The sequence below is a fragment of the Echeneis naucrates genome, chromosome 14 (assembly GCF_900963305.1).
Source record: "Echeneis naucrates chromosome 14, fEcheNa1.1, whole genome shotgun sequence".
NCBI lineage: Eukaryota > Metazoa > Chordata > Actinopteri > Carangiformes > Echeneidae > Echeneis > Echeneis naucrates.
In genome coordinates, this window is record NC_042524.1 from 19,473,585 (window position 1) to 19,500,774 (window position 27,190).

Consider the following 27,190-nt stretch of genomic DNA (forward strand, 5'->3'; position numbering starts at 1 on the left):
CTCTGAGGTCCAGGTCTGATGCTCACTTGATTCCCATGTCCTCTTGCTTGGATCACTTCTAGTAGATTCTGATCTCTTGCAGGATCATCCCACAAGACTGCAGGATTGGAGATGTTTTGACTCAGTATTGTAGACATCATAGTTTGGTTCTTGTCAAAGTCTCTCACATTCTCACAGTCATCAACAGGACTAAATGTTCACCTGGTGTCAAATTTAACCACCAACTGACCAAGGTTATCCCCTAAACCTGTTGTGATAGTGGTCATGATGGTATGACTAGCTCCATAATTGGCACTTGTGATGTCTCATTATCCCACACATATGTCAACAGGTAGATTTAAGTTTCACACTGAGAAGTAACTAATTTTAAAGTGCAGACCTGTAGAAGTAGACAAACGGGTTACCAGTGTTATTACTTTCACTCATCATTCATTGCAGTTACCACAAGAAGTCTAACTGCACAAGGCTGTTCATTTTTGTGGTTAGGGTTAGTGTGTCAGAAGGGAATATCGGAATGCCCCCTCCCTTTTCAGTTCACCACCCACTGCTTCAGAGACAGTTCATCATTGTGACCAGTTTTCCCCAAACACAGACACTTTGCTGTCCTCTGGTGGCTGAGTAAGGTTTTAATTTAAACACTAAAGCACTTAAAAATAAAATAAAACACTAAGACAAGCATTCAAATTTAAAATGCAATGAGAGTATTAAGATATACTTTAAGTTCTGAAACACAAAATCCATCCCAGTAATTAGAATAATATTACATTTAAAAAATATGTTGTGGATGTAACTATATGTGAAATAATGAGGCAGTGAATATGAATGGCATTTTTCCAGAAAAAAAAAAAGAAGCTCTGAGCTGTGAGTGAACTAAGACTGAACTATTTTAAACATGGTCAAGTTTTTTTTTTTTTTAATACACATACCCGCACACACACTTGATCATTTCTAATTTAATTGAAAATATTATACAAAGCATTTTCCATAAACATAAATATGGATGATGGAAGTGCACACTGCACATTAATGTCCACAGTTCACCCTTACTGTATAGATAAGCACATTTGGCCACCATTTAGTTTACGGTAGTTGTACAATCCATGATTTGAATATCACTGACAGTGAGTGTTTTCCTCATTTACCATTTATATATTCTGCTTGTGTTCCCTCATACTTGACTGTATAAAAATAAAAGTTTGTCTTGAATACATTTTAATATCCACAATGTACACTTGACCATTCCACATTAACAGTGAACTGTAACTGTAACTTAGACCTATGCACCTAAATGGCTTCTTCTTTTTTCCTTTTTGCTCTGATGCAGTCAAAACACAAACCCATCACAGCTTCAGATACAACTACATTATCGTGCTGCCAAGCTTGTGTCAAAAAGATAATAAAAATCAGACTGAGCCAGTTAAAGAAGCGCAAATCTTTTCTTTCAGCATCAAACACAAAAACATGTACTCCAGTGTAATGACAATCCAGCAGAACAGGTGAGAATGTAAGATCACCATCATGATATGCTTGCTAATTTTATTCTTTTCTTATCAATTGAATCTGATATTTAATGAACATTGAGTGACTTGAAATTAGTGATACCGTGACAAAAAAACAAAAAACAAAAACAAAAAACAAGCAATTACAAATAATACTCAGGTGTCAATGCTGAAGTTGTGTAGGGATATTCTTCCCTTTACACTCTGTAGCCACGCAGGGTAAATGTGTTCAGCCTGTAGCCATTTGAAAGCATTGGGACTCTGCAATAAAGATCTCCCCAGCTTTAAGAAGGATTATTGGATCTTCCCTATCCCCATCTAATGACAAGAAATGGCAAAAGGCCGCTATTTAGGCACCTTGTTGTCATATGGAGAAACTTGTCATTTATTGGAGGCCATTTAAAGCCTAAAGCCTGTAGGTTATGGCAGTGAATCGTGGCACATTGTTCAAAGCATTTTTGAGTCCCCACCTTTAAATAGAGCGCAATGACATGACAAGGCAATACATCCTGTACGTCTTTGGTTCAGTATCCAGTGTCGCAGGCAAGCATGTCACTGCTATAGCATAACATGTTCCACAATAGATTCTCTGCTGTCTCTTACACATTTAACAGAAAATAAATATCATATTTACAATTTCAATGCGGCAGGAAAGTTTTTAAATTATTACGACTTGTGTATCAGCAAAGTCGTCACTCTGCAGTTCTGAATAGTGCTCACTATTATAAGAAGCTTTTGTTAATCTCAGTTTGAAGAATTGAGTCTAAGAGCATTTTATAAGCTGAACCACTGATAGAAATGAAGCCAAAAAAGGATTAAAACATCTTGCAATGCCAAACTTTTTCATTATGTGTATGTCCTATCTTTCTTTCACTAGTCTGCTGCAGAAATGCAACCTATGACATACAGGTCCTCATTTATTACGCGTAATATCACCAACTTCCCTTTGTGCTTACACCTGTTTAGGTCTTATTGAGCCCTCCTGCAGGTAGTTTCTGAAGTAAAGATGACAAGCAGAAAATCTGCATCACCAAGCTTCCAGAGGTGATGTGAGGAGGAGAAAAGGTTTTAAAAGATAAGTTTGAAAAAATACATGTTAGAAATGCATTGATAAAGTATAAAATATGATACTGGACAGATGCATGAAAATCATGTCTATGTACAGTTTGCAACGTATACAGTGCATAAAGAATACAAAATATTTAAGTATATGTAAAGTAAACAGTCTGTGTCTGAAAGTCTTGCCATGAAAGCTCCTTGATGTAAAATCATTACTGAATTTTCATCTACCGTAATTCTTTGCTAAATAGTAGTTAAAGCGTTCAGTTTAAAAAAGTATTCCGCTAGTTTTGTCTAATGCTCTGTTTTGCAAACAATGGCTGGTGTTAGACTAAAGATCCAGCCTGGTTCTGTGCAGGCACCATAATGGGTACCCCTCCCATGCGGGTGATGTTAGAGGTGGTCACACCGGAGGGCACCGGTGGTGGAGAGGGAGTGGCCTGGAGTTGGAGCTGAGACTGGCTGTAGGTCTCTGGCAGTGCCTGGGCCTGGGGCAGCTGGGTGTAGCGCTCTGGCCTGTGGAGGGAGTCCCCATTGGTGTTGGCCTCAGAGGGGATGGCCTGTCCACATGGCAGGGTGGTGTTGTTGTTGTACCTGTAGTGGGTAGGGGTGGAGGCTCCATGATGGCGGGATGGTCGGTAACCCGCCATGCTGCCGGTGGCAGTAATGATGGAGGCAGTGTCTGAGGGCGGGCGCTGGGGGTACTGCTGCAGGTGGTGGTGGTTGTTGTGGTTGAGGGAGGGTTCTTTGTGGTGTGGGCTGGAGGCAATGGAGGACAGAGTGCCATTCTTGGAGATGATGTCTGAACCCATGCCGCTCTTAGCCCAGGACACCCGCTTTGGAGCCTGAGCATCCTCCCTGAAATCAATGCACAAAAGTTTCACTATTCGTCCCTGTACCTTAAGTTATACTCATCACTGTACAATGCATGTTAACCAAATTACAAAAAACTAGTTCTCATCCTAAAAAAGAGAGAGAGAGGGAAAAAAAACAGAGGCCAAATTAAAGTTGGATGGAGAATGATGTCATACCTGAAAAGCTAATTAAGTCAACCTCAAGCTTTAACCCTTTAACATCCATTGTCGCAAAGTCACATGTGTCATGTGATGTGGATTCTCCTTCATATATCAAACTGCAAAAATCATAATTTGAATACATTTTAAAATTAAACAAACAACCACTTCCATTCAGAATGCAGCAGCGATGGGGCATTTTTCCCCCAGTGCTGGTTTGTGTGTATTTGATACAAACCAAAAAACATTTTGAAATTGTTTCTCATTGGAACGGTCATTCATGCCAATTGTCACTAATTTGCATCACCTCTAAATTTATATTTATTCTATGTGCTCTAGTCAAATGAACAATCTCCAGCTAATGTAGCATCAGCTTGAAAGCAAAAACAAAAATATATATTTTATACAATTGTAAATAAGTTCAGGGATGAGGGGGTTAATGTCACATCATGGGATCACATTATCCTGCACAGGACAGAGACTGCCGTACTGGACATTGACTAAGGGTAAAGTAAAGTGAAGTGAAGCCAGGGGACTAGAGCACTAATGATTTTATAGTCTCAGTCTATAGTTTCAGATCTAATTTACAAAATGAGGTGTAGCTTTTCAATGATGAACCCACTTGATTTCGTTGGCGATGTCGTCCTCATTGTCCCGTCGCCTCTTCGCCATGAAAGCAAAGCAGATGAGGAGGAGAAAAATGAAGCCGATCACTGAGCCCACTGTGGCCCCAACGATCATACCCACACTGGTGGCTGTTGCAACACAATGAATTTATGCTTACAAGTCAGTAACAGCAAACACTGGATTATTTTTGGTGAAAACAATGTGCGCTGTTGTTTGGTACGTACAGCTGACAATATCCAGGTTGATGAAGCAGGTTTCTGAGCCGGCCGAGTTACTGGCGGTGCACACATACTTCCCCGACATGTTACTGCTCAGGTTGCTCAGCTTCAGAGTGCCGGCCTTTTCATCTAGGAGAGCAGTGAATGTGCAGAAATGTCAAGCACACGGACACGTACACTTTGTTAGCTATGTGTCATCAGGCAAATCATCTATGCACATTTTGTTAAGAGTGTAGACCTACTGACAAATATGGCAGTCACATGATAATTAATCTGAAGATGTTGTATTGTTTATGACTTCATCCTAAATACAAAGCAAAATAACCTATTACTAACATCCTCTGAAGAGACAGTGATTATGCATTTTACTTGGCAGAAGGAGATGTGTTATGTTATTCAGAAATGCTAAAAATTAAAGCATGAATTTAGTGTGGAACGGCAAACAAGTGCTGAAACATCAAAAACTAATAATGAACTCATTCTCGATAAATGACCCAACTCTTCCAAGTGCAGAGTCACACATAGTGTCACCATATTGAGATGCATCTGTGTACAGGCTTAGGCCACATTCTTGTGTTTCGTCTGGCTTGGTGTCAGCCATGGCCCAAGCCTGGCCCAGATACAGCATGATTGTCAAAAGCTACTTCCATTACTGGATCAATTGTGGCACACACGCAGAAAATCTTCCAGCTGTGAGTCAAAAATGGAGGCTAACAGCCAGAAGATACACAATTGTAGAAGTGTTTGGGCCAGACTTGAGCTGTTTAAAGGGCCAGAAGTTTGCTTTTGCTATATGTGTTACTGAGCAGGCTCCACTCACTCAGTATGGGGGAAAAGAAGAACTCAGAGGTGGGACTGGTTTTCTTCCACTTGTATATAGGAAGGGGCTTCCCAGAAGATGACTTGCAGCTCAGAGTCACGTTTCCCTTCAGCACCGGCTTCCCTTGCAGAGAACACTTGGGAACAGCAGGAGGGACTGAGGAGCGGAGAGAGAATTACAAAATGATGTTTTTGTCAGATCATACAACAATGAGTGTCATTCCATCTGAACCTTGATAAGAAGATGCCCCATACCCTTCACATCCAGACTGAGTTCAGCTAAGAGGCCTGTGTCGTTGGGAATGATGACCTGGCAGATGTAGCTTCCCGAGTCAGACTCTTGGGTGTTGTTGATGTACAGAGACACGTCACGTGAGGGCATGCGGTTGGCAAAACCAACCCGGCCCTTAAATTGGTCGCTCCCCATACTTGTGGAACCTTTGGTGTAGGCGATGATCTGGAACTAAAACCACAGAGCCAGTGTCAGAGAGAAAGAAACATGAAATAACAGCAAACCCAGTTAGTCTGAGATCTATGTCAATACCGTTACATTTGGATGCTTATCCTGGGTGAAAAGAATTGTTATTCTTAGGATTTTCAATCCTAACATCTCTTGCTCAGGATATTGAAATTGACATTTGTTGAACATTTGGTGGAATACATCACAGAGGAAATTGTGTTACATGTAGCAGTTTGTACTTCTCTTAGACCCTTAGATCCTGACCCAGGATTTAAAAAACATGTACTGTATGACCAGGTTTAGGTTGGAGTTTACGATGTGACGTGGATCATTGTAATTGACGAGGTTCTGGATTACAAAAATTTTGAGAAAACAAATGGAAGCTAATAAGCTCTTGGGCAGCATGGCGCCCAGGTTTGGTTCCAGGGCCTGGAGATTCTCTAATTTCTTATTGTAATTCCTTGTTTTTCTTCCTTTGAAATGTATTTTGTATTTATGATTGGAATATAACCTTATGCTTCTGTAAAGCACTTTGAATTGCCTGGTGCATGAACTGTGCAATACAAATAAATTTGCCTTGCCTTTCTGTGCTGAGTTTGTATGTTCTCCCCATGCCTGTGTGGGTTTCCTCCCACCATCCAAAGACGTCATGTTTGGGTTTAATTAGTGACTGTCAATTATCCGTAGGTCTGAGTGTGAGTGTGAGTGGTTGTTGGTCTCCGTCTGTCTCTGTGTGTTGGCCCTGTGATGGACTGGTGACCTGTCCAGTGTGTACCCCGCCCTCACCAAGTGTGAGCTGGGATTGGCTCCAGCTCCCCCCGCAACCCAGAAACAGATAAATGGTTGAAATATTTCTTTATTTACTCACAGTAGTTACTTCCCTGATATCAATGTGCTGCTGAAAAATTGCACATAAAAGTCTATGGGGACTGACTCACTTTGGAGCCAGACCCCACTGGTCATCAGAGGAACTGCAGGTTTTTTAATATTGGAATGCAGCGCTGCCTTCATTTTGTGTTAATCCACAGCTGCATGTAATCCCAAACAAATTAACTATTTCATTCTGTTAAGAGTACTGTTTACTAAAAAAAAAAAGTGGGCTAATTTTCTTTGGTAAATTATTTAGCTCCACATTACTGGAAGATGATGCACAGACCTAAAATCTAAACTTGCTAGTTTATGAGTAAGAAGTCAATAGCCCACATAAACTGCTGAACTGTGCATTGTACTGATCTGGCTGCACTCTCTACAGAATCTGCACAGCTCTGAGGCAGTGGTATTTTGTTCTTTTTTTTTTTTTCATCTTTTTGGCTCCAATTTTGACAACCACTTGATAATATGTTAGGCCTTGTGGTGTAATACAGACACACATTACAGCGACTGTGTGAAAGCGTCAAGTCTTTTTGGTTTTTGATTAATTTCTAATTGTTTCCACAATAAGATCTTTGCCACATTACCACTATAAGAATGTCATAGTAATCTCAGAAGGTATAGCCACAGATAGTGATGTAAGATGGGCAGATGGGCAGTAGTTGCTGGAGTTATAATTTTAACATTTTGCTACTTGACCCCCAGCCCCACCCCCTCTTCCCTTTCACTTCCTCACATGCTTTGTGTTGTTAGTGGCAAAGTTCCACAGGATGGTGTTGGCGCTCGGGTCATTGCCCACTGGTGTGCTGTATGTGGCCTTCAGCACCACCATCTGACCCTTGATCGTAGCCACATTGCTCTGGGGCATCTCGATATTGGCTAATACACCTGGAATGAGAGAGAGAGAGAAAGAGAGAGGGGGGGGGGAGAAAAAAAGATGTCATCAAACCAGCATTAATTTGTCAACAAGCCAACACTCTATGTTTGTGACTTTCAATAAAATGCTATCATGCAAGAATGTCCAAATATCCAAAGTCAAATACATGACCTATGAATATTTGACAATCCATAACTGTTAACAAGATCATCTATAGCCACAACATAATTCACAGAATTCAGCAGAAATTATATGATGGTGGAATGAGAAAAAACAGGGGAAACAAAATCCCAAATGCATTTCTGCATTTTAAATGCAGATGTGAAAAGTGCAAAAACAATTAAGAGCCAAATTATCCACCAAACAGTGGATGTCTTCTGGATGTGATCCTCTTTGTCACTAATCATGGGGGGAACTGGATATGGCTCAATATTGCCTATAGCAGATACATCATCTCTGAACAAAGTTAAACTAAAAGCTAAATTAAATGAACGAAATGAATTTACAATTTGGCTTTGGGTTGGTCTAAAATGAATTTAAGGCTGTGGTGGAGAAAAATGCAGTGAATGTTTCTGGACAGAGGGAGGCAGCAGAGGGTCAAGGCACATCGGTTGCTGAGGACACATTTTTAATTTTTTGCTTTATTTTTTCTGGAACAAACGATCTTGTGGGTGACTTTATATATTTTATGAAATACTCATCTCAATTTTCACTTATGTCCATTGCATCAATGATGAGAGACAGAAAGAACAGAGGGCGATGAATATAGCAGAAAGTAAACCTGGTGCTCCCTTTTTTTCTGATCTAACAATCTCTCACCGAGACAGATCTCTTTGTCTGTCAGCCTCCGCTTCTCAAATTATTATTATTATTATTATTATTATTATTATTATTATTATTTAACAAACCCAGTGAAAGAGAAAAGTAGTGTTTGATCAGTATAAAATAGATGCTTGCTCTAAGTGTGTTTGAATGTGGGTGGGGGGTGTGGCATATGATGGCATATGAAGACACGGTGCCCTTCCAAAAATAGAGTTTTTATCCCGCAAACACACACAAGCACCATGCATACTGCATCAGTCGGCTTCAGACACATCCATAGTAATTAGCAACGTTCTTTGTCACTAACTTGAATATTTCTCCATGCATGAGAAGTGATGCAATTAAATGCAAGCCCAAGATGAAATCCAAACTGAGTTAGACGCTCTGTCCAGACTGTCCTGTGACAGCTGAACCACTTCACCACCTCTGTACCTGTAGGACTCTGGAAATAAAAAGGAATTTGGTTGACTAATCTCATGGTTCATGATTTCTGGGTATTAAAGTTCCCAGCATTTGAATAGTTGCCTTGGGCTTGCTGCCATTTGGGTCACCAACTTGAAAACTTCCCTGGTGCTGCTTAAAAAAAAATAAATAAATAAGAAAAAAAAAATAATAATCACATTTTGGAAATGCTCTGACTGTTTAATCTGTGTGTCAGCAAAATATGTCATATATCGAGTGAAATATAAAGCACACAAAGCCCAAGAATGAATATATTTCCCTTTTATTTGCGCAATTAATGTATGAAAATAATATTGAAACTTTAGAATATCAGTTAGAGATAGTGGTTATATAAAGTTCTTACTGATATAGTTTCAGCTCCTGTTTAAATTTTTTCTATTTTATATATATGTATATATGTTATCATACAACAAATTTTCTAAAAGTTTTCTCAAAAACATCTTGGATTAAGATTATTAGTTTTGGACATAAGATTACAGCTGAAAGATTGAAGTTGAAGTGGACTCTAAGGTAGAGGCCTCCAAACTTTCTTGCACCACGAACTGGTTTAATGTCAGACAATATTTCCACGGTGTGGCGGATAAATGCAACAAAATAAAATGATACGATCGGCATAAAAACTGTGCTATTTTCTAAATTTCATAATAAATGTGAATCCACTGTGGCTCGCGTGGAACTTTATTAGCAGCGTCCTCGTAACATTGCGCCAACAACATGAATAACATCCTCTCTGCCCCCTAAATGCAGCTTTCTTTTTCATGGAAGTCGCAGGCTCTTCTTGTGTCTCTGAAACTGTCCTTTTTTAATAATTTCACTAGCTTGTGAGTTTAACTTTAGCGGTCACGTATCATGTGACCAAGACAAGCGTCTTGACATGCGTCAAGTGTGAGTCATAGACAGATGTAACGGAGAGAATCTGGTCATTTTTCCAAGTAAAACATAATTCAGATTCAGATAATAAATAAAACACAAATAATGTAAGTTTATTCTTTCCCGGTCCTCTACTGGTCTGCTGCCCGGGGGGTGGATCTGGCATGCTGGCTGGCTCCTGGCTCAGGTGAAATTACCACTGGAACAGAGCACCATGTAAAGGGATCTCAATACGGGGATATCAGTTTCTTTGTTACCGTGGAGACAAAAGGTGGATAAGTGGCAAAGGGAGACAGAGAATGTGTAGACTGCACTCCTTAGGGACTAAAGGTGAGATTAAAGAACAATGCAAATAAAGTTGCTGTGGTATGGACTGATTTAGGAGAAGACAGAAGAGAGAGAGAGATGAGACAAGAGAAGGGCTGGAGGAGAGGAGATGGCCAACAAAATTAAGAAAGTAATTTTGTCTGTTGTTTTTTAGACCTTAGAGGATTTGATGCAGTAGAAAGAGCCAGACTTCCTGTGTAAAGAAGCGGAGGGTGACGGGTATAATGAAGGAAAGAATACATAGTAAATAAAAAGTAATTATAAAGTATAAAGATATATGTTTCAATCAATGGCAAAAGTTCCTCTTTAGATGTTACTTTTGTCTGATGTCATCCTGTGAGGATGTGTTCAAGAGGCTCAGTTGTTTGTGTGGATATGCTGTCACTGGAAATGAAAATGTATTTTGTACTTAACCTGCAATTCAGGGCCTTTCAGGTTTAGGGTTAGGGTCTTCAGCTCCTCGTTAGTGTGGAAGGGCTGCTCTTCATCATTTAGCCTGATCAGATTGGCATTTTTTTAATTCATAAAAATCTTGCCAAGTGCCGCTTTAAGAAGATTTGCCTGACTGAAATCCGATGAGAGTGCACCAGAGAGATGGGAAGTAGGGGGGATAAATAGAGAAAAGAACAAAGCCACAGGGATCACATTCATAACATTCACGCTTCACTCTTAATGTGGTCAGTGAGGCTTAATCTTTCCCACTGTGGCAGGTTTGAAATCTAGTCTGCAGGCTTCAGGACGATTGGTTTTAAATATTCCATGGTGACTGATGGAGAGACAGATGGGCGAGAGTGCTCTCAGTGTCAAGAGAATGAAGTTATTAATGAGGTCTGGCTGTGTCACACTGGAGGTAATGGAAAAAACTCACTAAGTCACTAAGATTGAACAAGGTGTTTCATGGCAAGCTGGATCAACTTTGACTCTCTTTCTGTCTTTATAGGTGAGTGTGCATTTGTAACCGGACCCATTGGATTAAGGTTAAAAATTCCTTCGAGGATGTATTCAAGCTATTAATCAGGAACATATGAGTCAAACATGTGAACTTGTGTCTAGATTCACTTGGCAGGGTGAATTGAATATAATGAGCTGCATGAGTTGTCCTCTCTCAGACATCTCAGATATTTGTATTATAATATCACATTGTCACAGAACTTTATCAGTGATATTTCAGGTCACCACTGAGCTGCGATTTACTGACAGCTGCTGACAGAGGACGATGTATAAAAATTTACTTCAACAGACCGAAGAATAAGGGAAGTATTCTTCTCCACCATCTTAGTATCTTATCAACGAAAGGTCAAACTAATTAGGTCTTAAAATGGTGGTGTTACCATCTTTGTGTTTTTGGCACACCTTTCTCACTGGTTTGGTGTGCTCAGGGCTTGTTTGGAAGAAGGTGCTCCAATGAACCTATCAAGATAGCTTATTATGATTTATATTGTTAATGTCACTCCACCAAACAGCCAAGTATCTGGACATAGGGTCACAATCTCCCTGTCGCGAGGTACAGCATTGAATAAGTCTCTTTATAGCACAACATTGTCACAATGTTGCCCTTTGACTATTTAGATATAAAATCCATCGTTTCATGATTTTATCCAAATAGTGCCGATTTGACACAATTTGACACAAAAGGTGCGTTGTTAGTTCACACTGGTTCTCTAACAAAAACATGTCAGGATGCCTGATAGCAGTGACTGCTTTGCTATGACATCACAAAGATATCATGATTTCAGGGGGCTGGTTTTAAGTCTCAGTATCTACACTAAAAATAAAACTAATGTTCAGAGCAGCAACTTCCTGTTTTATTCTGTGTACAGTTTATAAAATTCCCATGTGAAAGGAAAGGCTTTGTGCAGTCTTCTACTCTACGGGTATTCAATATGTGCAATCACGCTAATTTTCTGAAAGCTGTTGGGAAAGATGTTTCTAAAGCAATCCTGTTTAATAGGCCAGTATAATACACCAAATACTTAAACACTCAATGTAATGTCCTTTAGTTGCAGGAAACTATATCCTGGCAGTTAAACATACAAGTGCTGTCAATGAGAGCAGACAATAAAATCATGTCATTAGCCAAATAAAAATCCAGCTTTAAAACTACAAAAAGAGTATCCATGCATAAATGCAAAATTTAAACAGAATCAGTTGTGCGTATGTAGTTATAGCGCAGTTTAGCACTTCCAATGTGGTACAAGTATATGGATGGGACATGAGCCGACATCAAATGAAGCTGTCATCAGGTTCCTCATTTTAGTGTGTGAACTTCAGAGGCAACATGATAAGTTGGTTGGCATTCCTCTGTGTGCTAAGAGGCAAAACTGAGCCCTTTCTTTCCCTTGATGGTAATTTGATGTGTGTGTGTTTGTGTTTCCGTATGTCCAAGTCTCCTAATTACAGGAAGCACTTTAAATTGAGCCTGTTTACTTCTGCAGGCCTGGGTGTAGATAAAGCAGAAGCCAGGCATCCTTTGATGAGGGTGACCTAAACTAGCGTCTTTCATGTTAAAAAGATGGGTGGGGTGGGTTAGTCGCTTCCTCTGAGAGTTTTATCAGCTACTCTGAGTAGACTTCTACAGTGAGTGAGGTGGAGAAGGAGATTGAAAATAAGAGTGTCATCTTTAGGCTGTTGTACAGTTTCTACCTACATCCTAATCTCTATCGCTTCCACAGTGTCATTAAAGAACAAGAGGGGAGACTTGAGAGGATGTTAGGATGAGAATAGGGCTAAGAGGAAGGAAAGATTATATGATCTGGATGGTAGGCTGTTAGAAAAAAAATGGGTTGAAAAGATTGGCATGGGTCTGTGTCTTCTCCCTAGAGGTTGGGTGGAGATGTGATGTTCTGCTCTGTCCACTGAAACAGCTTCAGATTTGACAGTGGATTGGTGGTCCCTCCCTCATTCAATCAGACAGAGGTGTCTGAGTTGCTATCTTGGGGTTAGCTCAGAGGACAAAAGCATAGCATGTTGTTAATGTTTAGATGATAATATGTCCAACAAAAAGTAAAATTAACTAAATGAGTGTTAGTGAGATGTCTGTGTGGTTTAATTTGGGTGGTGTATAGTTTGTGGTGATATATACTACTGAGGCTGTAATATCTATAATACCAAGTTACTAAATAGTAATGCTGAACCTCCCAGCTCATTGAGTTACTATTCTCCTTTTTGCTTTACTGCACTACATGCATTTCCAACCATCCAAGACAGACATCATTTGCAGCTGTGCTTTATGTGCTGTATATCAATCAAGCTTTTGGATTCATAGAAATAACTTTTATATTCAGAGCTGAATTATTCAGTTATACACATGGCTTTACATAATCATTGCTGAAACACTGTAAGTCCTTTCACTTTCGTGTATTACCTCCAACATGAAAATTTGAATACACAGTTTACAACTCACATTTAGGAAAAACAATTAAACCTAAAGCTATGACTTAATTGTATGGACATTTGACCATGAAACCATGAAAACTATTTTTCAAAAAATGCCATTTACTGAAATGACATGGCATTGCTTTGTCTGCTTTAAAGCTGTGCCACACACTTGCTGAGGCAGAAAAAAAATTTACTTTGCACTGACGGTTAGTTCCACTAAGATAGTGAAATTTAGTGAAATGCAACATTAGCAGCACATTTACACACAGACATAACAAAAATGCTTCTTCATGAAGAATTTATGGAACATAAGTGAGGGCGTTGAGAGAAATTGCACTCGACTGAAACAGCTCAGTCCACATGCAATCACATCCTGTCCAAATGCCTGCTTTAGGATGTGAAGTCATTCAGTTTCAGCTGAAAGTTTTCTGCTGTCTGATTCTGAAAAACTTAGAGGAAATAATGAGGGCATAGAGAAGCAAACCTTAGATCACTCAGCCTAAGGTGAGTGTATGTATGATATGTAAAGATGGGACCAGCTCTTTTTGCCCCATTATCGACCCACCTTTACTCCTAGTCAATAGCAATACTCCACTGCCCCTAACATACACTGACATAAAGCAGCCCCTGGCAGTACCGTGAGAGTAAAATATATCACTTACATCTCACTCATGTTGCACACATATTTTGGCTCATCGGCACTCAAAGACACACACAGAGACTGTCATTCACAGAGAATACTCCGGGCTGGAGAGTGTGGCAGAGCTCATCATCTGATAACAGTATTATTGAAGCAGAGACACAGTGGAAAGACTCTCTGAGAGAAGGAATGTGTCATATCTGTCCTCGAGCTGCTAAACTGCCACTCATCAGTTGGGTACACTGAGCCAGAGACAGGGAGGGGGCAAAGGAGGATGGAAACTACTGCTTAATTGGGGGAGCAGACATATTGTGAGGCCAGGAGGGTCAGCAGTCTGTATCTGTATGCCATTGTCCAATCAGCATAGGGCAGTGCTTCATGAAGTACTGGCCCTTTTGGGCGATTTCAGTCAGTCTATTTGTGTACCTGTTCATGTTTATGCATGTATCGCCAACATACAGCTCTACTACTGTACTTCTCAGCTGTGAACGAGTCTTGGGAAGCACACTGAATGTTGCCGATACAATAAATTACACAGTGATATGTGATATGTCCTCGTACAGTGCGACACGAGGTTTATCATGGTTACAGCGGCTGAGTTTTCATGTAAATAATGATTTGATGACCTTCATTAGTCTGAACATGTGACATTCAGCTTGGAAGAAATGGAAAGATATGGAGGGACCCAATTGAAAACAATGAATCCATGGGCCATGTCTTGTAATTTGGCATTGGGAAAACTAACCTATATAGTAAGAGGAATTTGAATGAAATGCAAAGATCAAGCATTTCTCGCTCTCTCTCTCTCTCTCTCTCTCTCAACCCAACCAGTCGAGGCAGATGACCGCCCCCCTAAGCCTGGTTCTGCCCAAGGTTTCTGCCTCTTAAACAGAAGGGGTTTGTTCATAAGGGTGATCAGGCGACGCACCACCAAAAGGGAATTTTTTTTTTATCATATTCTTTACAGTGTTATAGTGGTTGTGACAGTTCTAGACAGTTGGAGCGGCTCTGTATGCCATTGTCCAATCAGCATAGGGCAGTGCTTCATGAAGTACTGGCCCTTTTGGGCGATTTCAGTCAGGATGAAAATCGGACTGACTGCCCTCATCGACTCTCATGTAATGTCAGTTTTTTTGATATTTCAGTCATTGCAATGCTTTCTCTATGGGTTCTGGGAGGGCTCGCCCTAACGTGCTTTCGTGATACGTAACGTGAGCATAGCCCACGTAGCCACCGCGCTAGTCGCATTCAAGGTCAGCATGGCTAGTGTAAGGAGCAACTCGATCATTTCTCTGAAAGAAGTCCCTTTCAGTCATCACAGTAATGAAGATAAATTGGCAATGAAACAATTAAGACCTCCAAGAACAAATAAAAAAAAAAAACAAGTTTCTACAAAGGGAGGGAAATCATATAACTGGGGATTTTTGCAGAGCTGGTATGAGCGGAAAACTTGGCTAGCAGGCTGTGAAGCAGCTAACGCTTTGTTCTGCTACCCCTGCACATTGTTTCACCCTGATGGCAGCACGGCAGACACCACCGCATATGGACAACTACAGGAGTCACCGACATGCACCACACAAAATCTATTAACTGTTGATGTTGGTTCATTTTTTCATTCAAATGCTGATTTCAGGCAATATGTTCATCTGTTTATATTTGTTCGTGTTCATTTTTGCAAATCTCTACCATTGGCCAGAGATTATATTTGTATATATAGTTCACTGTTGAATGTGTGCACTTTAATTTGCACTTTTAGATAATTAAACTGCACAAAATCTTTAAAATATTGTCACTGATATGGCAATCGCTACAGTTATTCTATTTACTATTTGTTTCTGCAAATACAAAGTATTGTTTGTGCAATGTTGAGTAAGTTGAATGCACTACCCCTTTATTTGGGTTTATATAAACTATTTGTAATTTTAAACTTTAAGGAACTGTAAATAAATATTTTTGTTTTTGATTCACAATTTATCTCTCTGTAGATTTTTATAGAGCCAAGGTAATTTTATTGATTGAAGACTGTAACTGTAGCTGTTACATTTGGTATTGGTATATAAGTTGACCAGGAAGTAACAGGATGTAGCAATTCTCTTACTGCCTATTAATTTTCCCGTTGAACGGGTCACCTTGGCCATCATCAGAACAGTTGCCCCCCCCTGAAAAATTTGTCAGGAGCCGCAACTGCTCTTAAAGGAAGTTTTTCCTTGCCACTGCCGCCAAGGGCTTGCTCATTGGGGGGTTTGTTGGGTCTCTTTAAATAATTTTGTAAAGAGTTTGGTCTAGACCTGCTCTATATGTAAAGTGCATTGATGTAACTTGTTATGATTTGGCGCTATACAAATAAACCTGATTTGATTTTGATTTATATTTGCACATATGCTTGTGGATATAAACACATGAACATGAATACCGTAAGGTTAATAACTTTTAGTTAAATTGGTAACTATGCTTTTTTTGTCTGAAACTTGTACAGTGGAAATGGTTTTATGTTCTGTTTATAATGGAAATAACATAGACATAACGTGAAAGAAAAAAAAAGTAAATAAAAACGCACCATGCACTTTTTTTCCGTAAAGTTTGACAATCATATTAACCTACAAACATATCTTCCCTGAACTCCTCAGTTGCTGTCTGCAGAAGAGGGAGGTCAACAATTTCACTCAGGGTTTGGATTAAATTGGTCACATTATGAAGGAACTTTGTTGACAAATGAGAAGAATCTTAACAAATAGTTGTTGTTATGGTCATAAAAGTTAATGCTTTTTCATCTTTTTGACTTTACATTTTTTCAATAAAATCAGAGAACAGAGGCAGAGATGTATTAGAAACTGAAAAACTGTTTCCTCAATGTCATTACCTCATCACTACTTGATTAAATGGCTACATGATGTAAATCACAAAAATAAACTCATAATTTCTTTACATTAACCCTGTCTTACTGAAACTTGTACAGTGGAAATGGTTTTATGTTCTGTTTATAATGGAAATAACATAGACATAACGTGAAAGAAAAAAAAAGTAAATAAAAACGCACCATGCACTTTTTTTCCGTAAAGTTTGACAATCATATTAACCTACAAACATATCTTCCCTGAACTCCTCAGTTGCTGTCTGCAGAAGAGGGAGGTCAACAATTTCACTCAGGGTTTGGATTAAATTGGTCACATTATGAAGGAACTTTGTTGACAAATGAGAAGAATCTTAACAAATAGTTGTTGTTATGGTCATAAAAGTTAATGCTTTTTCATCTTTTTGACTTTACATTTTTTCAATAAAATCAGAGAACAGAGGCAGAGATGTATTAGAAACTGAAAAACTGTTTCCTCAATGTCATTACCTCATCACTACTTGATTAAATGGCTACATGATGTAAATCAGAAAAATAAACTCATAATTTCTTTACATTAACCCTGTCTTACTTTTAATATTTAGTCGTGATTCCATTACAGATGTGCTTTCTGTGTTAAACAGGTTGAAAGAGAGGATAATACAGCTCATGAAAAAGACCATGTTTGCCCTCACGTTTGTGAGCTTGACAGTTGGCACACATCTTACCATCATATCTCTATTCTCATGTTCTTACGCAGCAGCGATTATGCACCAGTTTGATATGCAGGTTTCTGATAGCCATTTGAGCCTTTAGCTAGAACAGAAAGTGCTTTGGTTAATTGGATCTGAAGTCCATCTGATGAACGCATCATGGGAACTGCAAGAGAGAAGAAATTGCTAAAAATCTGTCAATGGACAGCGCTCAAAGCTCTTATTAAACACATAGCACAGATAGAAAGCCAACCACATCCATCTGACGGCATCAGTCTTATCTGGTCACACAGACAATGGAGCCTCAATTTCAGTTTGGATTAAAAAGTCATACCCGCTGCTTTGTCCAGAACATAACAGCCAAAGTCTGAGACTGTTCTGCTTTTGCAGATTCAAAGCAGGAGTAGAGAAAACCTGCACAAGTGTGCATTGTCTTCAAAAAATTTAAGACACACATACACAAAAACACACACAGCTTCCTCCACATTGTGTGGATGACGGAGGGGAGGAAAAAGCTGTGCTTCCTGATAGTGCTGTGATGTAGCTTTATTCCAGGATTAGCCTGTTTGTATTGGTAGGAAATGTTAAAGTGAAGTCCAGTAGTTGGGGTCAGGCAGGAAACAGCCCACGCTGAGACACCAAGCGCCTCTAATACACTTTCTGCTCACTGACCACTCCTACATTTGATTACTGACCTTTATTTAAACCTGCCGAGCAGAACTTCTGTCTCCACCCTCTGACAATGAGTGTAATTTCACAAATGCTGCACCAATAATCATACAAACTTTCCATTCCAAATGGTCACCCTTCACCAGAAACTTTTTTAGTATGCACCCAAAGTTCTCTTAGCTTAGCTTTCTAGCTAAGCTAAGAGAGGTAGCTGGTAGAGAGGTAGCTTTCTTTGCCTCTTATCACTACAGGTTCTCGTTCCTAAGCTCTGACTAACTAATCATGGCTGGTATATGGTAACATACGCTGTTTGTATTGTAATGTACCCATGTTCCCTGCTGTAATGTGTGTCTCCAACATTTTAATATGAATAATAATCTAAGATATTGAAGAATAGCCTGAACCAATTCACTTCAGTGATAATAACAGGCACCTGCAACATGCTACATGACCTGCGTTCACAGAGACACAATCAAGATATATGCATGAGCAAATTTGGTATCATAAGTATGGTTTCCACAAATAGTCTCAAGGATTGTTTGGGTGTGATGGTAACTGTGCATGTGTGTGAAAATATCGTCAGCTGCTGTTGTGTGGCCATCAGTGACATTCAGAGCATTGCGTTCTACCAACCACGAAGAGAGTCATTTTAGATGTTCTACTGAGAACCTGAGAACTGAGTTCCTATAGTTGAACAGCAAAAGTCACAAATTGCCCCTCAGGGCGATAAAAATTTTCCTTGAACTTTGAAAGAGCCACAAATTCACAAATGCAGCACTGATGCGTAATGTTCCTTATGTGCGCCATATATCCATTAGGAATTGATGCAGAGTAGGCACATTATGTCTTGGCCTACAGATGCTGTCATACAGAACAATCTGGGATCAATATGCTTTATTGTTTTGACCTGTAAGTGAAGTGACACCCATAATGACTGTCAATTTGAAAAACACAGAAACACAGGCTTATTTCATTTGAACTAATTTGTCCAGGGGGTCATTAAACGCTGTGAAGATAAATCTAAACTATACAGAAAGATATATGCTGACATGATCTCAGGGCACCACTGGATCATGGTGAATTTTATCTCAATCCCTTACTCCTGCTGGACTATGACCTGGCATAAGAGTGTACAGTGAAGATCACCTTCCCATTCACTCGAATAGGAAGGTGCTTGCAGACTTTAAGACCCTCCTCTAGAAAGCCGACAACTCTCAATCTGGCAGTCCGGGTAGCATTTCTTTACATGAATCAGAAGATGGGAGACTTTACTGAATGACGTGACTGTTGTGTCAGGGGAGGTGGACAGAGATGTATTCTCACTACTGGCTGGCTGTGCGTGTGAGTATGTAAGGGGATGCCATTAAAGAGATGTGGTGGCATTGTTGGAGGTTGACAGGCAGTTAAGTAAAACAGGAGAGATTGACTTCTGCTAGAGATGAGTGAGGTAAGAACAGCTATGTGATTGGTGTTTGGAAAAGGGAGGCCATGCTCCCAGCAGATAATAAAGTCAGGGACAACAGTGATGTTGCACATTACATCTGACATTTCACAAGAAATGTTTGCAGTTTGCAGTTTGCCTCATTGATGGTTTCATATAATCTTTTTTGTTTAAAGTTGGTGAAAGTATAAATCTAGAAAAACGGGAAATTCCAATACACAGGCACCCTCCTGCAGCGTTCCTTTAGTCTAATAGATGCTTCTTACACCCTTTGTACATATGCAACTACTGTGCAGTTATGAGGCTTTGAATACAATTAGCAGAGGGCTAAAATATTATAACGTTGAAAATTACTCAGCTGCATTCATGGAGAATCTACCTACACAACCAACCTGAACCACTCATTTAGACATCACAGCACAACCTCATACCTGTCCAGGAGAAGTTCAAGATCTCTCCATATCTGAAACACTTCACTGATATTGACACATGCCCATCTGAAGAGACACTAGTAGGCCTGTGGACAGATGCATAAACATTTGAAGAACAGCCAGTAGGTTCCCTCTTCCTCAAAAGCTTTGTGCTCACAAGTTGGATTTTGCAAAGTTTCAGGTCCAGCTTCCTAGTTTCTCAGACCACTTGAATTACAATATTCTGAAAAGCCGATATGGAAGATTTTTTAAATTCACAGCTCATAGCAAACACTTTCACATCACCTACAGTAGAACTGAAACAACTCTCATCAAAGTCACCCATTGCCCCCTTGTGACTCCCAACTCTCGACTTCTCACTATCCTCATCCTCCTTTACCTGAGTGTGGCCTCAGACTCTATCTCCCACACAATCCTAATTGACCGACTAGTATTCCTTGGAATATCAGACACACCTCTGGACTGGCTCAAATCATATCTCACCGGCTGTACTCAGTTTGTTCAACTAAAAACATTAACTTCCAAACCAGTTCCCCTCTCATCTGGTATACCCTAAGATTCTGTCCTTGGGCCCCTCCTTTTCATCATCTACCTCTTCCCTCTTGGCCATATATTCTGTACATACAACATTCATTCTCATTGCTACGCGGATGACACCCAGCTCTACCTGTCCATCAAATACCTCATCAGCAACAAGATCCTTCTCCTCACCTTCAAGGCCATAAACATAAACTCTTGTTGAAGACTCCTTGGAATGACTTCACTGCCTTGTTTTTGTTTTTGCTTTCCTTGATTTTTGCCCTGTATTTTATGGCTGTTCCTTCTTTGATTGATTTTATTGTCTAGCCTTGTAAGGTGACCTTGAGTGTCCAGAAAGGCGCCAATAAATAAAATCTATCATTATTGTATTATTATATTTATTACCTAATATTTGTAACACATGCTTAAATATGAATCGCTAGTATTTTTCAAATTTTGTTTTAATATTAACATGTATGTTAAAAAGACCCCAAAACTGTGACATAGATGTGGTGAATAAATTATGTAATGTATGTGTATCACTGAAAACTGCAAGCACTTTGAAATGCTGGTAGTCTCTCATACATACTATTTGTCAGGTTTTGAGTTCATTCTGGTGTTTAGTGTTCTGTCCATGTAACTTCCTGTTTTATTTTGAAGTCCTGGTTCTGTTGTGTTCCCCGTTACTTTACTTCCTGGTTGTGTCCCATGTTGATTGCCTTCCCTGCCCTAATGTGGATCACCTGTGTCTTGTCTAGCACTGTGTTTTTAAGTCCTGTTTTCAGTCTAGTCCTTGTCAGATCCTTGTCAGATTCTGTCCATGCTCTCTCATTCAGTTACCCTGTCAATTTGTCCATGCTCTCTTGTTCAGTTTATGTTGAAATTTTGGTTTAGATTAAAGTTTGTTATCGTCACCTACCTGGTTTCTGGCTCCTGCATTTGGGTCCTCATCCTGCAACACTTCATCTGCGTTTTCAAGTGACACTATCTTATGAAGTAATTGTGTTCAGTTGTATCAAATTGGATTCACTCTGCACAATCTAATCCAAAACTCATTAGATCTCAGTGAACATCAACACAAACTTTAATTTAAAGTAAAGCTGTGTAGCAATGTGGCTTAAAGACTAAAGTTTTTTTGGGGAAATGAAGGCAGTTTATCAGGCATTGAAGCTGTGAATAAGGTCCATGGTGACGCCATTTGGTCCTCTCATAGTACAATGCACACCCTGCTATGGTCTGCCTCCTCTCTCTCAGAACTAGACACAGCAGATGTTGTTGTTTGGATGGTTAGCTCAGTGTGTGTGTGTTTGTGTTTGGCAGACCCTGAGAATTACGTGTGTCACTGCACAGTAAAGACATAGGTCTCCAACAGCCTTGATTGGCTCTTTCTTCCAAATTCATTCAATTTCTCATAGGATGTTTAGATTCTGACAGTCCTCTGATTAGGATTCATACCTTCTGTTTTGCCGAAGGTGTGTTATTTAGCGTCACACATCTTCAAAGATACAACTCTTGGTTGTTCGAAAGTGGGTCTCTCCATAATTAAGAGCCTAGTCTTACATACCCTTGTAAAACGATGAGGGAGGAGACAGGAGGACGAAATTTCGAAGCAGAGATAAGGGCTCTGCAAAGGGAACAGGTGAGCCATTCATCTTGTTTTGACAGACCGATAACATATGGGGTCATGCCGGTGGAGGAGGAGCAAGGCTGAAGTCGTCTGCTGTGAAGTGATGGTAACTGAAGATGTGAAACATCTTGAGATGCTAATTGGACTTGAAATGCCATTGATGAAAGCGTGTGGGGGGAACTTTCTTGTTGGAACAAGATTTGTCATTGCCATTTTGTGTTTTTTAGATTATGGGACCATCAGTGGAGCATGAGAGATTTTATCAGATGCTTAAAATGACAAATCAGCAGGAACCCGTTGTACAATGACAACAGCTCAGGCCTATATTAGGAGATGGTTATAATACACATCTTTACGCTTTGGTGCCCTAAGCATGCTGAGTCAACATAGTCAACATAGTCAACACAACAACAAAATGCTCACACAAACGCAGAAGACTCTGGCATCTTAAAGAGAGTTATCTCAGGAATCTTGAATGTGATGTTTCAGTTATGACCTTTGAACATACTTGTTTAAGATACAGAGCATCTTTTAATTAGGAAGAAAGCTTTCCTAACTTTGTATGACGAATGTCCCTTGGTGTAGCTCTGTTGAGAAAAAAGGGGCAAAGCTCTCACAATTAGTGAGAAGGGAAGGCATCAAAGCTTTATGAGAATAGTTGGAGTTTTTGAGAAAAAGCTTATCTCCCGCAGAGTTACATGAGAGAATCAATGAGTGACTGACTTTCATATGTATTCAGTTGGTATGTTAGCTCTGCTTAGCATGAAACATAGTGGCAGTGGAGACAGATGGACAGTGGATATGAGCTTATCAACTTCCAGAATTGCGTGAAATACCACTTTCATCGTTAAATATTAAGCTACAGCCAGGCATGAAAACTAACACTTTGGTGAAACTGAGCTAATTTTTGATTCTTTTTAGTCTTGCCTACCTCTTGACTACCTCTTGAATATTAACGTACTGCTCTGGATGACAATATTCAGAAACACATGATGCACAAACATGAGGGGATTAATCTTTAAAGACATTTTTAAAATCATTTCCAAATTAGTTTATCAAATTATCTACACAGATTTCATTTTTTGTTTGGAAAGTGACAGATTTACATTGGCCTCTATGATTCTACATTACAAAATAAAATAGCTTACTCAGATACATAGTAGTTATGATGTGAATTTTGACTCGAGTTACCTTCTTTTCTGTCACAAATAAAAAAAGACTACCAGAGCAGTTGTGATGCTCAGTTGATTTAACTACATCTATCAGTCGCCATGCAGCACTAAGGCGCCCTCAGCATCCTCTGATAACATCCTGTCTTTCCTTCTTACAGAAGACGTTGCACATCCTAATTAACAAACTCACAGTCCCAGAGAGAACGTGTGGGGGTGGGGGCACCAAAAACAAACAAAGCAGCTCTGCTAGGCGGGAAGTGGAAGGCAAAGTTCACTGTCTCCAGAGGAAATAGTCATTTGGCTGTTTTCTCCCTGATATCCACTGCAGCTTAAGTGCAGAACAAAATGTACATTTTGTGTCCCCAGTGGAAGGACTCAACAACAACAACAACAAAAAAAAACAACACCTGAAGACTGAGTCACTAAATCAGAACGGCTGAGTTATTTGCTAAGTATCAGCCTCAAGAGACGGTGAGAAAACATTTCCTTGTCTATTCATGACAAGCTATCAAAAAGCTACTTGTGGAAGGATTATTCAGAGGCAAATAAGTCTCTGATAAAGCTAAAGTCTCTGAACTGTGAGGAATTGTTTATGGAAACATACCAACTATGCCTAGTGTCAGCTTTCTATTGGCTGAGACTCAGGACTGACCACATAGAACAAAGATAGAAATGTCAGAGGCTCTATATCAAAAAAAAAAAAAACAAACAAAAAAAAACAAATGGCCATCCACAGGGTGTGTGCCAGGCTTCATGTTTTAAATAGTTCAGCTCATTTGGTTTTTATTTGAGTCAAGCAAGCAGAAGACAGTCTTGTATTGTCGTCCAGGAAGTTCACAACGTTTCCTTCAATTTTCTATATATCCAACGTCCCAGACTTTAAGAAAAAAAAAAAAGGAAAAAAAAAAAGCCTGAGGTAGGGAAGCTATATAAATGAGTTGATGTAGCTGTCCCTTGAGAGATGATAGCAAAGTGCTAAAGGAGAAGCCATGAGTATCTGCATCATCTACTCTACTGGAAAAGTCGATGTCTTCCAAATTCAGGGGTTAGAGAGTAAAGTTCCTCTTTAGGACACAGCTTTTACATTCACTTTACTGCAATGTATACAACAAATGAGGCTGTAAAGTCTTAGTAAGACTTAGTAAAGAGTATTAAACCTGCATTCTATCCAATGACCATCCAATGACTGGCTAGGGTTTTGTCCTCTACGGGTTGGGGGTTCATGCCAGTGTCTCATCTACACCTAAGCTAGCCATCCCATGCAGCTGATTTGTTGCATGACACGCTGGATGTGGAGGGTGTGTGTTATGTCTATTGTTGCTACTACTGCAATGCAGTCTCTTTAGACAGAGTTTGTAGGACACCTGAATGTGTAATTTTAAGGAGATTTTTGATTCATTTTTGAGAAAAAATGGCAATGTTCAATAAAAAATTGAACATACCACTGCCTCCATGCAGCTACTACAATGGTTTTCATGTCTATATTGATTAAAGCTAGACATAGACACTGTAATTTTTTGTGTTTTTTGTGTATTATTGCTCTTATGAAATCACAATGACTGTTATCAGGTCTTTTTTCTTGAATTTACAACACACACATTTGCAATGTTGAGATGTGAAATCTACTGATGCATCACAAAGGCTCTTCTCTAACATGGGTGCAAAAATGAAAACAAAAATTTTGAACTGGTTCTCAGCTGGGAGCCCAGCAAATGGCCCTGCTGACACAATCCCAGACTTTCCAGGCCATCAGTCTGCTGTCAAATGCATTCCAAACACTGTCAGCTCAGCTGACACTCGCCAGCCACATCACTAGGTTGACTGCCCGATCTTCCAATTTCCTGCCTCATGAAGGGAATTCTTTTAGCCATGGGCCTCCTACTTTACTTCCCAAGAGCCACCTGTCTGCTATGGTTTTCCCCTGACCTGCTCCCTGAGGCCATCTGCTCTCCCACTGGCTAGCCTGTGGGGTTTCCAGCGATCCCCAACTCTGGCCTGCACAGTTTGACTCAAATCTCCTTCACCATCCCATGAGCCCTGGTTCGTTTTGTTTTAAATAATTACTGAACAGCATCAGTTCTGCCCATCCGTATACATCTAGCACATTTCGCTGATAGTGTATTTTTACTTTTTTACTTTTATTTTGAAAAAGCAGGACTTTTACTTTGAATAGAGTTTGCTTTAAAGGTTAAGCCACATATTGTCACCACAACTTTTCATAACATAACATGTCTTAATTTTTAAGGGAAAATTGGACTCATAAAATTATTGATACTCTAAATTCACTTTTGCTGGTCTGACTGCCTGCAGTTAACTGATGTTATCAATATCTCAGGAGAATTTTGTCCTTGTCAAAAACTATTTTGCCAGTAAATTCATAGCTTAATTTTGTGTGACTGTGTGATGTTTGGAGTCAGGAGCAAAATCACTGTTTGTTTTCAGTGACTGAGTCCTGCACCAGGTCGTGGCTCATATGTCATAGGGAGTGTTCTTGGCATGAAGTGTGAAAAATTTATCATAATAACAGTATTTGTGCCATGTAATTATATGGTTTCGGTAGATGATGGGGATAAGCATTTGGGTCAGGGTGGCTATAAGTGGAGCATGTGAATACAGAATAGACAAAAGGAACAAGCTGTATTTATGTGGTAATTGTTGTTGTTGCTGGAAATAATTATCCTGTCACTGACATGAAGCCAGACGTCACCATAGTAAAGGTGACATACACAAAAGTGTCTGATTACAACAGGGCCAACACTATTTACTTTGCAGTGTTTAAAACCTTCAAAACTTCAGCGTCACCTGATACAAAAACATCCGGCATAGGCCTAAAAAAACGATAGACTTCTTCAGACGTAAAGAAGAGCATTTGGTCAGGCAATCTGCTGCATTTACACAGCAAGCAGACTCTCAGCATAACTAAACTTTCCCGAGCGGGCCATGAAGGCATCATTTTTAGCTTAGTACCACATTGCTCGTGCTAAAAAACCTCACACAGTTGGAGAGGATTTGATTCTACCAGCTACCAAAGACATTGTCCGAGAGTCGCTTAGTGAGGATGTTGCTAGGAAAATTGACACTGTCCCACTCTCTGATAACACCGTGAACTTTTGAGGCTCTTCCCCTGTCTAACTACTGGCTACATGTTAGAAAGGACTATCCCAGCTTGGCTGACAGGGCACTGAAATGTCTTCTCCCCTTTGCAACAACCTAGTTAGTGAGTCTGGCTTTCCAACTTTATAGGTGCTCAAAACAAAACATAGAGCACGTCTACATGTGGACAATGACATGCGTATGGCATTGACAGACATTAAGCCCAGGCTCGACAAACTGTGTAAGAGCCACCAAGCCCATCCCTCCCACTAGTGTAATTTCTGTATGTCTCACTCACTCACACACACACACACACACACACACACACATTGACAGAGGTTTGATTTTTCACTATTATTCAATGAAAATGTAACACAGTGTTGTAAATAAGTTATATTATTATGCTAAGTAAATGAAATAACTATTGAATATTGAATATAGTTAAGGAAATCATCCTAAAAGTTGATGTTTCTTTACATATTTTGTGGGTGGTTTTGCAAAGGGGTTCCCTAATGCTGTTTGGGGGGCCATGGCATGGAAAGGTTTGGGAACCCCTGATTTAGACAATAGTCTAGCACAGTAAATGTATATATAGCTCTGTATAAATAAATGTTTTATTTATACATTCTTTATTCTTATTATTTCACATTAGATGATTCCTCCCATCTATAACTCCAATGCAGTACATAGAGGTTATGTTATAAGGTCATCATTTAACAATTTTTTTGTGTAACACTGATCGCATATACAAGAT

General features: G+C 39.6%; 1 protein-coding gene across 1 annotated transcript in view; it reads right to left on the bottom strand.

Annotated features, from left to right (window-relative positions):
* Nucleotides 1-1,422: 1,422 nt before the first annotated feature.
* The window catches only part of esama (endothelial cell adhesion molecule a), a 55,279-nt gene continuing 29,511 nt past the window's right edge, over nt 1,423-27,190 (bottom strand). The window contains exons 2-7 of the mRNA XM_029518821.1: nt 7,302-7,453; nt 5,491-5,698; nt 5,237-5,392; nt 4,423-4,545; nt 4,194-4,326; nt 1,423-3,416 (exon numbers count right to left, since the gene is read on the bottom strand). Of these exons, the coding sequence (XP_029374681.1) occupies nt 2,885-3,416; nt 4,194-4,326; nt 4,423-4,545; nt 5,237-5,392; nt 5,491-5,698; nt 7,302-7,453 (1,304 nt within the window). The 3' untranslated portion in view covers nt 1,423-2,884. The remainder of the gene's footprint in view (nt 3,417-4,193; nt 4,327-4,422; nt 4,546-5,236; nt 5,393-5,490; nt 5,699-7,301; nt 7,454-27,190) is intronic.